The 12,367-nt window shown below is 51.8% G+C and overlaps 1 protein-coding gene across 1 annotated transcript in view; it reads left to right on the top strand.

Annotated features, from left to right (window-relative positions):
* Hic2 (HIC ZBTB transcriptional repressor 2) overlaps positions 1 to 8,596 on the top strand; it is a 28,528-nt gene extending 19,932 nt beyond the window's left edge. The window contains 2 exon segments of the mRNA NM_001105862.2: positions 1,932 to 2,033; positions 4,349 to 8,596. Coding sequence (NP_001099332.1) covers positions 2,008 to 2,033; positions 4,349 to 6,191 — 1,869 coding nt within the window. The 5' untranslated portion in view covers positions 1,932 to 2,007 and the 3' untranslated portion in view covers positions 6,192 to 8,596.
* The last annotated feature ends 3,771 nt before the right edge of the window (positions 8,597 to 12,367 follow it).

The following is a 12,367-nucleotide window of genomic DNA, read 5'->3' as shown; positions in this document are numbered from 1 at the left end:
GGGTGTAAAGCAGAGGAATTCCAGTCCAGGTGCCCTGGGATGCCTCCAGGAGGGTTCATTCCTGCCTGAGGGGATCAGGCATTGAGTAGAAAGGGTGAGGAGTATCATGTGGCTTGAAACCACACCCTGAGTCTGGGCCTCTCTCTGTGGGCCTGGAGTCCTCTTATCCTAGAAGCTGGGCTAGCAGCCTGGTGTGTAAAGGGAGTCACAAGAGGCTCCATAACCAGACCAGTACTGACCGTGAGCCTCTGGAGACCGAAGCATTAGGAAAGGTGGGTGTCTGGGCTGATTTTGGGCATACTTTTTGGAAGGGGTACAGTGGAGACTTTCTCAGTTTTCTACTTAAGCAAGAATCACTTTTATCTTAAAATCTTTCTCAATTCTTAAGACTGGGCCATAATAATGCTGTCCTGTCCCATTGTAGGGAACAGAGAAGAGAAGCCTTCACTGTCCTTGAGGCTTCCTGGACACTAGCTTTCTCAGCAGGATTCTGGAGTCAGGAGGTGGTGGTACAGACAGTGGGAAGCCGGACCCTGTCTTCTGTCATTTTCATTAGCCACTTGAATGCAGTGTGTTTAGGCAGGGAAGTGGGGTTACTGAATACTGAGATTGTGGGTACGTGGGGGAAGGGAGGGTCTCCCTGAAGAACTGTGTTGTGTTGTGTTGTGTTGTTGCTTTGACTGTCTCTGGAGAGACACCAGCAGTGGTGCCCAGTGAGAGAGGAGCCAGGAGTGACAAGAGTCTGTGTCGCTGTGTGCCCATTCTGCCCATGCAAGCCCGCACTGACTTATGTTGTTTGCCTTTTGTAGAACTTGATGTGAGTGACTTCGTCAGCCTTGAACACAGAGATCAGGATTTGGCAAGTGCTGTGGCAAAAGGCTAGTTTAGGCTGAGGTGTCTGGCTGCCTAACTTGGGTTTAATGGCTCGCTGGTTCATCTTGCCAGTTTTCTTGACTGTTCGTCTCTGTCCATTGCCCTCGTGGGTGACCAGCTCGTGAGAAACTCGGAGCTCCAGAGCTGGTTCTTTGTTCTGTGTGACCTTTGGGTTGATGAGCCTGCTCTGAAATGGGAGCTGCTTCTAGGGCTGGAGACACAGCTGAGCCTGAAGCTGAGGACTGAGGCCTCTCAGCCTAAGGTCTATACTCCAGATCTGGTCACATTCCTGAGGACCTGTCCTCTGGCGCTAGGGATGGTGTGGGGGAAGGGAAGGCTGTCAGAGATGGTTCCTGGCTGCTGCAGGCCCCTCCTGCTCCTGCTTGTTCCAGGGGATACCAGGCTGCTGTTCTGTATGGGGTACAGGGATCCAGAACCTCAAGATTCCTCCTCCAGTAGAACCCAGAGTGGGGGTGGTTGGGAGTGCCCCTCACCTGGGGCTGTTGGCTGTTGTGCTGGGTTGAGCCTGTAGACAGAAGAACCTTGTTGCCGAGGAAAGAAGGGGAAGGAGGCAGTGGAGTCAGATTGGCTCTTATAAATAGCCCTTCCACAAGTGGCTCTGGTTTTGACCTTTTGTAATGTAAATATGGCTAGCCTTGCCCTAGTCTGACAGCCACCTGTGTCTTGCCTTTAGCCTCCCAAGATGCCCCCCCCCCCAATTCCTTTTTTCTTTTTTTCTTTCTTCTTCCTTTTTTAAAGATAGGAACCCTCTTACATAGAGCAGGCTGGCTTTGAATTTACAGATACCCATCTGCCTCTGGGAGTGCTGGGATTAGAGGCAGGGGGCATGTACAGTGTGGTTTAGGGGTTACATAATGCCATCTAGCTGCTCATACCTGATACAAGGTCTGCTTCCCCCCACCCCCACCCCCCTCTCTCTGGTCATTTTTACTCTTGCTTTGTTGCCTCTGGTTTTTGTGGACCTCTTTGGGAGTAGAGACCCTCCTGCTCGCCCTCCTCTCTCCATCCCTCACTGATGCCTGCCTTCTTTTCTCCAGGTAACCAGGCTTTGATGCACCCTCAGGAAGTCTGTGTGCTCAAGGAGGCCACCCCCGCCCGCCGGCTGCTGCTCACATGGTTTCTGGGCCCCTGGCACTCCGGTAGGCCTGGGAGGGGATCACCACCGCTTCCCAGCTGGGGCTTTCTGGGTCTCCTACAGCTTCGCAGTGTACATTCTGTCCTGGCCCTCAGAATTGAGGCTGTTACACGTGTACAGTGCAGACAGGCAGATGTGGGCTGTCTAGGACTTGCGGCCCAGGCCTTGCGCATATATAGCTTGTGTTTCTCTTGCTAGGCCCGAGGTTCCAGATATTATTACTGGCATTGCTGGGCCTGATACACAGGGCCTGGTGTGGAAATCATACCTTAGGTTCTTTGTTTCTCCCTAGCTCGGAGAGAAGGTTCGCTTTCCTTCTTCTCCAGCCTCTCAGTATCGCACTGATGTGCTTCAGCTGTTGTGGGCAAGGGGCTCTGGCAGGTGCTTTCTGCAGGGCTGAGTGCTAGCATTCCTGTAACGTTTCTGTTGACTCACGGTACGCTGGGTTGTTAGTTTCCTTTTCTGAACAGGGCAGATGTTGGGCTGAAGAGAACTTTTTTCCAAGGGAGGGGAGGGAGGGGAGAGAGGGGGCATAGCAGGCCCACCCCAGTGGAAAGGGCAGGACATTTGGGGTGGTAGTGAGCTTCAGACTAGTTCAGCTGTGTGGAAACCAGGCGTGGTATGCACAGCATTCATTCAATACTGGTGCCTGGGAGGCAGAGGAAGGGCAATTTCTTGTGAGTGGAGGCCACACATCAACTTCCAGACCCAGAAGTGCTCCAGAGGTGAGATCCTGTCTCAAAGAAAGAAAGAAATTGGACCTTGAGTTGGAGGCCCATAGTTCTCTGTTTAAGCTACCGGAGCCCCCAAGCCTTTGCTGTGGGCCCTGATGCTACAGAGCTGGTGGGCAGTGGTGTCTCCATGGCTTGTGGCCTCAGGAAACATTGGGTCTCTTTGGCATTGGCGTGGCCCATGCTGTTTGTTGAGTGGAAGTCAAGGCTGGTCATGTGGAGTCAAGAGTGCAGCTGAGGTCTGCTTCTGACCTCCTGGGGCCTTTGATATACTTTGCCACCCTTGTTCGCCTGGAGAACTCTTTGGAGTTTTCTCTGTACAGGTGGGCAGTGTGCCTGGATCCCACCTGGGCACACTGTTGCTCTGCTGACAGATTCCCTTGAAGACCATAGGCATCTGTGCGTTTATTACTTAGCCACTGCAACTAGAGTCTACGTAGCCTGCATGGAAGGGCCAGCTTGCGGCTGCCTTTCCCCGACTCCAGAGGGCAAACAGTCTTTCCTAGAAAGGGCACAAGGCCCATGAGGTTCACAGGCCCAGTGTCTCTATACTTCTGGATATAGTGAGTGAGCTTGTAAGGACTCAACTTATGGAGAGAGGATACAGTGTCTGGGTCAGGACCAGGGGTTAGCAAATGAGAATGCCTTGCCTGCCTGCCTGCCTGCCTGCCTGCCTGGGGGGTGTTTGAAAGGCATCCCAGGGTAGAACACGGCTGTGGCCAGAGGCCAGCAAAGGAATTTGGTTTGGTTCATAGGTTGGTTTTGGGGGTTTTGGTTGTTTCTTGGTTGTTTGGGGTTTGTTTTTTGTTTTTGTTTTTTGAGTTTTTGCCTTTTCATCTTTTAAATTTAAACTTTTTTTTTTTTTTTTTTTTTCTTTTTTTCGGAGCTGGGGACCGAACCCAGGGCCTTGCGCTTCCTAGGCAAGTGCTCTACCACTGAGCTAAATCCCCAACCCCAATTTTAACATTTTAGTTTAAGAAAATTACACATACACAAAAACTGGAAATGTTGGAAGACCAGTCCTGTGGGTTTGCAAGCCTAGGCAGAACTGGCCAGCTTATACGTGACCCTACTGTGTTAGAGGGGCATGTGCCCTCCGACCTCCATAGACACCTGCCAGTCATTTTTGTAGGTTCTCCTTGTGACCTCTGACCTGTGATGACTTCTTTCATAACTGAAGGAGTAACTGAAGGAGTAGCAAAGGAAAATTCAAACCCCATTAACATTTTTAGATTTATTTTATGTAAATGAGTGTTTTGTATGTATATAATTGCCTGCAGAGTTAATAAGAGGGCATCCGATCCCTGGGAATCAGAACTGCAGATGGTTTTGAAGAGCAAATGCTCTTAGCCACTGAGCCATCTGCCCAGACTATAAACCTCATGTTTTGCTTGGCACCTGCATTTGCCATGACCTGTTTTTCCATGTGAGTGGATGAAGGGGGATGAGAAGACACACTTTCTCACACATATTGAATCTGCCCTGTACACTGTGCCTGAGGAGGGTGGAGTCAGGTGGGCTCAGTACATACCCTGTGGCAGGCTTTCACGGGTTGCAGGTTAACTATGCTGCCTGTTCTTGCCCACAGGTGGTGCCCGTGGGCAGGGCACAGGGACATGGGGCCAGACATGGAGCTTCCCAGCCATTCAAAACAGCTCCTGCTACAGCTGAACCAGCAGAGGGCCAAGGGCTTCCTGTGTGATGTCATCATCATGGTGGAGAACTCTATCTTCCGGGCCCACAAGAACGTCCTGGCTGCTAGCAGCATCTACTTCAAGTCCCTGGTCCTGCATGATAACCTCATCAACCTAGACACAGACATGGTCAGCTCCACTGTGTTCCAGCAGATCCTGGACTTCATCTACACGGGCAAGCTGCTGCCGGGAGACCAGCCGTCCGAGCCAAACTTCAGCACTCTACTCACTGCCGCCAGCTACCTCCAGCTGCCTGAGTTGGCAGCCCTCTGCCGCCGCAAACTCAAGCGAGCCGGCAAGCCCTTTGGCCCTGGACGAGTGGGTACTGCTGGCATGGGGCGGCCAACCCGCAGCCAGCGGCTGTCCACAGCCTCTGTCATCCAGGCTCGGTATCCAGGGCTTGTGGATGGGCGGAAAGGACACCCTGCTCCCCAGGAGCTCCCTCAGGCCAAGGGCTCAGATGATGAGCTTTTCCTGGGCAGCTCCACCCAGGAGAGCACACACGGCCTGGGCTTGGGGGGCCCAGCTGCTGGGGAGGTGGGCTTGGGGGGCTGCAGCACCAGCACCAATGGGAGCAGTGGGGGCTGTGAACAGGAGCTGGGCTTGGACCTGTCCAAGAAGAGCCCACCCTTACCTCCTACAACCCCTGTCCCCCACCTTACTCCTGAGGACCCAGCCCAGCTGAGTGACAGCCAGCGAGAGTCACCCCCGCCCACGTCCACCTCTGCCCTGCCTGTCAGCAACAGTACCTCATATGTTGAGCTGGGGGCCACTCCTGATGAGCCCATGGATCTGGAGGGGGCTGAGGAGAACCATCTGAGTCTGCTGGAAGGACAGGGTGGGCAGCCTCGGAAGAGCCTCCGGCATTCAGCCCGAAAAAAAGATTGGAACAAAAAGGAACCTGTGGCTGGGTCCCCCTTTGATCGGAGAGAAACGGGGTCTAAGAGTTCCTGCCCAGGGGAAGAAGGTGAGGCGCCTGGGGACAGGGTTCCCAATGGTGTTCTGGCTAGTAGTGCTGGTGGAGGTGGCCCCAGTGCCCCATCCTACGGGGAGCCACCATATCCCTGCAAGGAGGAGGAGGAGAACGGCAAAGATGTGAGTGAGGACAGTGGGCAGAGTGGGAGTGAGGGGGGCAGCGGCCATACCGGTGGCGCCCACTATGTGTACCGGCAGGAAGGCTATGAGACAGTGTCATATGGGGACAACCTTTATGTGTGTATCCCCTGTGCCAAGGGCTTCCCCAGCTCCGAGCAGCTCAATGCTCACGTGGAGACACACACAGAGGAGGAGTTATTCATCAAGGAGGAAGGGGCTTACGAGACCGGCAGTGGGGGTGCAGAGGAAGAAGCTGAGGACCTGTCGACACCCAGCAGTACAGCCTATGCAGCTGAGCCTCGTCCTTTCAAGTGCTCAGTTTGTGAGAAGACCTACAAGGACCCAGCCACACTGCGGCAACACGAGAAGACACACTGGTTGACCCGTCCGTTCCCCTGCAACATTTGTGGAAAGATGTTCACACAACGAGGCACTATGACACGCCACATGCGGAGCCACCTGGGCCTGAAGCCCTTTGCCTGTGATGAGTGTGGCATGCGTTTCACTCGCCAGTACCGCCTCACAGAGCACATGCGTGTACACTCGGGTGAGAAGCCCTATGAGTGCCAGCTCTGCGGGGGCAAGTTCACCCAGCAGCGTAACCTCATCAGCCACCTGCGCATGCACACGTCCCCTTCTTAGAAGCCAAAGACCCGCGGGAGCCCTCTGCAGACTTGCCGCTTGGGAACCCACGGAAGCATAGTGGGAGGGTTGAGCCCCAGAGTCTGACAGGAGGCTCCTCACACCCAGAGCTTTAATCAACAGTATACCAAGGGAAGCCACGAGGAGAGAAGCTGACCAGTCTGGCCCTCTGCATGTGGTGCTGGTGACTACTCTACCTCCCAGTCCTACTTGGCTTTCCAGCTCCCTGAGGGAGCTGCTGAAGAGCCGGTGGGAGTCCATCGTGTGGGTGCCAGTGGGACCTGGTTGGTCTCTTTCCTGCAGGTTGGGCTGGGCCACAGGGCTTCCTGTGGCCAAAAGTGGTGCCGTCAGTGGGCAGGGACCTCGGCTGTGTGTGTGCGTGTGTGCTTGTGTCTTTGCAGTGCAGTGACCCTGTTGTTGGATGCTGGTGCTGGGGGCAGTTCCTTTCTCTTTGAGCTGGGGTGGCAACTGCTAGCTGGCACTGGAACAGTCAGGGTGACCCATTGCCTACCTCTCTGCAACTAAAGAGCCCTCTGGGCCTGTATTGCTGTCATTCCTACTGAGCTGTTCCTATTTCTTTTTTACAGTTTTTAAAAATTCTTTTTTAAAACCAAAATGAACAATATTTTCCTCCTGCCTCTTTGGGGATGAGCCTGGGTCTGCAGACTGAATGTAACTGGGGCAGCTGCCCCTCCCTGTCATTTCCCTAGTCCTGGTGCTTGGGCATGGTTGAACCTGCCTCTCCAAGGCCCCAGAAGCCCTTCTTGCCCAAAGGCTTCCCTGATCCTGAGCCCTGCCTGCCTGGGCTTCCTCAGGAGAATATGCTTTTCCCATAATTTCCAAGGAATGTCCCTTGTCAGAGGTACTTATATTGAGAACCACACCCTCTCCCCACATACCTTTTTGAGATGTTGGAACTGGAAGGTCTGAAGTTTCAGAGGGTAGAGGGGAGGCTAGATTCCAGGGCCATCGGTACGTGTGTGTGTGTGTGTGTGTGTGTGTGTGTGTGTGTGTGTGTGGTGTGTGTGTGGTGTGTGTGTGTGTGTGTGTTGCTTATGCACAGATGCTTCACTTCCTGGTTCACTGAACATGATGGAGAGCCTTCTGACCTTTGCTACCTCTTGAATTCAATACCCAGTACAGTTGAGGCTGAGCCACTTGCTTTTGTTTTTCTGTAGTGGGAGTAACCTGGGCTTGGGCTGGCCCGAGCCCCTTATGGGACCCAGTGTTCTCTGAAGGGATATCTGCTGCTCAGGGGATGTTGTATGCAGGGCAGATGCTGGGCATCTGAGTAACAGAAGCCATGAGGAGGGAGCAGCTCCCTTTTATGAGCCAGGGTCAGGTGGAAGTGAGCCCAACCCATCCTGTCCCCTCCTGAGCTCAGGTATGTCTAGTAACCTACTGCAGAGCCAGAGGTGACGGTTGATCCTACCTATACTGACTAGTACAGGTCAAGCTAACCCTTCCATGGGTGTATCAGCCAGCCTCAGATGTTTGCATGGACTCCTGCAAGGGGCAAGGCAAGACAAGATTGTCTGTGCTGTGCCTCAGATGACCCAGAACTGGGCCTGTCGTCATGTTGCTTCATGGCTTGTCATGTTCCTTTTGATTTACTTCAGACCAAAAAATTGCAGTCATCCCCTGCCTGCCTCCACCCTCAGATCAGAGACCCTGTAGCCTGAGTGCAGTACCCAAGAGTGTTGGGTGTGGGAGTGAGGGTACCTGGCCAGGCCTCCACATTGTGCCCTTGGACTGAGCCAGCCCTCGCCAGGAATCTTAGTTCTCTTACTGAACACCTGAATGCGTTCAGGGCACCATTCCACCCTTCCAGGGAAGTGACAGGGCATGCCAGCCCCCGCTCCCTACCACTCACCCACCCAGCAGCACTTAAGTCCCAGGACACAAGGTCTGAATGGCATGGGAATTCCGTGTGGCTCCCAGGCTGTGGGCACCCTCATCTTCAGACATTCAGGGCCTGGGAGCAGAACCCTAGGTACGCTCTGCATGTCTGTGGGACGGAGTGTTGTGCCCGCCTGCCTTAGTGTTGTAACAAGCCTTTTCTATATTTTAAAGAGAAAGCAAAACACTAGTTTCCTATTTAAGATTTAAGGGTTGTTGGGATGGGTGGGATCCACACTTGGATTCTCTTTTCTTTGTTTCCACTGGCGCATGTTGTGAGTGTGTCTCTGTGTGTGTCTGTGTGTGTGGAGATGTTAAGAGCCTCATGGAAATCATGCCATAGGAGGCCAAGGCGGCGTACAGTTCTCTGTTTTAGTCATTTAATTCCTGAATGTTTTGGAGAAACAGGAAACAGAAAATAGCAAATGTCATGTAGAAAAAAAAAAGTTAAAAAAAAAAGATAAAAAAAAAAAAATCAAAGGAAAAAAAAGCTCATACCCAAATTCACAAAACCTATTTTTTAAACCAAAGCACATTTTGAATGAGTATGGAACCTCAGTGGGCTCAGAAAAAAAAAAAAAAGCTAATATATTTATCTCATTGTTTACATAAACTTAAACAGTTTCAGACCTCAGCAGCTATGACACCAGTCCCAGGGAAACTCCCCCCTCCCACCTGGGTCCTTCTGAGTCGACCCTTGAGCAGCTCAAGGGCAGAGGCAGCCCTGGGTGCTGGGTAAGGACCAGAAGTCCCCCCTAGCTTCACCTGAGCCCTCATCCCCAGTTTTTGGGGCCTCTTCAAGCTCAGCTGCCACCAAAGAGCATGCACCAAGCTGACCAGCCCCAGGCTTCCTAGCTGAACCCAAGGGGTGGATGTTGGCCCTGCCCATGAGCCTTGTGTTACTGTGAGAGTCACTCAAGCCAAAAAGCAGGTAGCTTTAGAAAGCTCAGTGGACTCTGTCATGCACACAAACTATCCCGGGCAGCAAAAGGGTCTGACTTGAGTCTGGTCCTTACTGACATGGTGCGAACACTCTCAACAGTGTTGTTTTTGTATCAATGTTTGTGCAGTGATGAATGTATTTATTTCTCAGACTTAGGGCAAGCTGGTTGGAGCAGGCCCAGCTCTGCCAGTGCCCACTCCCACCGGACCGAGCTACTGCAAGGGCTCTTCCAAGGTTGCAAAAAGGAAAAGATGAACTTAACATGTAAGAACCTCAGACTTGCAGCATAGCCATACTCCTCAGCTGTGACTCCTGGCCTCATGTGGCCCAGGAGGTGTGTTTTCCGTCCATCAACACTGAGGGGAGCCAGGTCCCCACCTGCTGCCCACACTATCAGTATTCACTGGACCTCAGGTCCTTGTGCAGGAGTGCGATCTGCTGTGCTGTCTGTCTGTCAGCTGGCAGACTGCTGCCTTCCTGAGTAGGGGAGCCCTGGGCAGCCGGGAGGGCAGGGCTCAGGGAGCAAGTGCTGTGAACGGAGGCAGAAACCAAGGGCAAGGCCTGAAAAGAATGGACAGGCTCTCAAAGCCCTGCTCTGCTCTATTAAAGGGACCAAGGTCTTCCTTTCCCCAGTCACGATGGGGCCAATGTTACTGAACCTATGAAATGGATGCCAGGAATGAGGGATAGAGAGGGACCCGACCTCAGTCTGACATTCCAACCCAGGAAAGGTGGGAGCTGTGGACCCGTGCTGCCCAGGACCCCCTTCCTAGGACGCCTGCAGCGTCAGTCACCTTACTTTAACTTTCTACCAGGGACCCCTCCCCTACCTCACCTCGCTATTTATTGCTGTAATTTATTGACCTCAAAAATGCTGCATAACAGACCTCACGGGTCAGGGAGAGTTCCCAGGGTCCTCCCCTCCACTTGGTGGGGCCCCATGGGGCCAGGTGCTGAGAGGAACCCCCTGTACCCACCCATCACTCACTTCCTCCCAGAGCCCCAGGTTGGGTTCTGTCCATCCCATTTGCAAATACCTCAGGAGGGATGGGGCGTATGTGTTTCATTTCATTGGAACTGGAAGAGGGATCACAACATCCTTTCTGCCCTTCCCCAAGCAGGGGAGGGGCTGGAATCGCACTCCTGTACTGCTCACCCTGTTGCCACTCATCACATTGAATTGAGTTTACTTCCCTAAAGAGTTTGGATGGATGCATTCAGGTCAGAGCTGCAGCTTTGCAGCCCTCCAGTGGTAGAGTGATTTATCCATGACTAGTCTCTCCATTCGAAAGAGTGCAGTCTTAATGTACAGTGATGAGAAACTGTTATTTTATGATCTTTTCATTAAACGCTTGATTGAAAACCTGTGGAGTCTGTGACTATACTCTCTGACAGATTGACGGTAGCCTCCAAGTCTTAGAGCAGGACCTGGGACAAACTCATGGCAGGGGAAGCTCCCCTTTAGATGTGGGCATGGTCATAGGAACGCTGGCTCAAGTTAATTAAGGCTGTCCAGAAAGCAGATAAAGGGCCAGTTAGGGTGGTGGGATGAGGAGGTCTGGCTAGTACCCAGGACCACAGTTGAAACCAAAAGAGGGCTGGGGCAAGCACCCCCCACCCACACCCCCGTAGTCCTGGTCATCCTAGACTACTTGTACTATAGACCAGAAAAAAGATCTTGCTGGGTTTTAAGGCATGCGCCACCACCACCCGACTGATGGGAGCTATCTTAGTGGGCCTAACTTCCAGAACTAGTGTTGGTTCCTGCCCTACATTTTGGTAAGCTTGATTTTATCAAAGTGATTCCTAAAGGCTTGGCTTGTGACAAGAATAGTTTTCCTAGCTACGTTCAAACTTCCGGGTTTGTGCTTGCAAGGTAGGATGACACAAAAGATAGATTCGTGGACATGAGAAGCTGACTCAGCCTGGCAGTGGTGGTGTAATGTCTAATCTTGGCTGAGGCAGGTGGATCTCTGAGTTTAGTCTGATCTACGGAGTAAGTTCCAGGACAGGCAAGGCTACAAGGCTGTTTTATTTCTGAAAACAGACTAATGGCATGTACCCCATATCCAGCCAGGCTTGTTTCTGTGTCTATTGGTGTCCTCAGATACCCAGGGACTGGAGCTAGCTGCTGTGTGGGTGCTGGGAATCAAATCCTGGGTCTTATGTAAGAGTAACAAGTAAGCCACATCTCTGGATCGAATTCCTAAAGATTTAAAAACACCGTGGTCCTGAGCATGGTTGAATCCATCGGGGTGTTCTTGGCTCCTACCTTTTTATGTAATGAAAGTCTAGTCTTGGTGGCACCTGCCTTTAATTCCAGCACTCCAGACTCAGGGGTCAGGGACAGGGGATCTCTGAGTTTGAGGCCAGCTTGATTTACATACAGAAATCCTGTCTTGGGGGTGTGTGCGTGTGTGCGTGTGTGCGTGCGTGCGTGTGTGCGTGTGTATGTGTGTGTGTCTTGACTCATGAGTGCAAGCTTTGTGGATGCGCTCTGCCAGATGAATTGTATCCTAACTCCTAATTGTGATCCCTCACTCCCAAGTGCTGCTGCCTAGACCTGGCTGCTTATTTTAAATTCCCATGGATGTAGTCTCTCCATCCCCTTCCCCTGACTCCCCTCTGTTCTTGAGATAGTGTCTCACATGTAGCTCTGCCTTGGAACTAAGGAACATCCTTGACTAGGATGGCCTTAAATTCACAGATTTCCTCCTGCCTCTTGCTCCCTGTTGAGATTAAATGACCACTCCTAATGTCTATTTCCTAGTAACTTTTTAATTAAAGATTATTTATGAGCTGGAGAGATGGCTCAGTGGTTAAGAGCACTGACTGCCCTACCAGAGGTCCTGAGTTCAATTCCCAGCAACCACATGGTGGCTCACAACCATCTGTAATGAGATCTGATGCCCTCTTCTGGTGTGTCTGAAGACGACTGCAGTGTACTCACATAAGACCAATAAATCTTTTAAAAAAGATTATTATGTATTATCTTTTTTAAAGGACTATTATTATTTAATAATAATTATCTTATTACTAAAAAGATTATTATGTTCTGTCATATTGCATGCCAGAAAATCAAATCCTATTATAGATACAGTTCCATAAGCTTTCCTAAGCTCCCTTTTGCTGCCAGTTAGCGATGGCCTTTCTATTGCTGCGATCTTGCCAGTTTTAGCTCCCTGGCAAGAAGCACCGAGACCTAATAAAAATGTATTAACAAGCTGCAGGCACCATACTGGGCAGATACTCATCTATTCCAACCCTCCGTAGCTGCTGACGTACGTCCCAGCCTTACATGGCTCTTTACCTTCATCTGACCCTCAGCCTGGCT

The sequence above is a fragment of the Rattus norvegicus genome, chromosome 11, assembly GCF_021556685.1.
Source record: "Rattus norvegicus strain SHRSP/BbbUtx chromosome 11, alternate assembly SHRSP_T2T, whole genome shotgun sequence".
Classification (NCBI taxonomy): domain Eukaryota; kingdom Metazoa; phylum Chordata; class Mammalia; order Rodentia; family Muridae; genus Rattus; species Rattus norvegicus.
The sequence above is the reverse complement of the archived record's forward strand: the minus strand, read 5'-3'. Positions and strand labels throughout refer to the sequence as shown.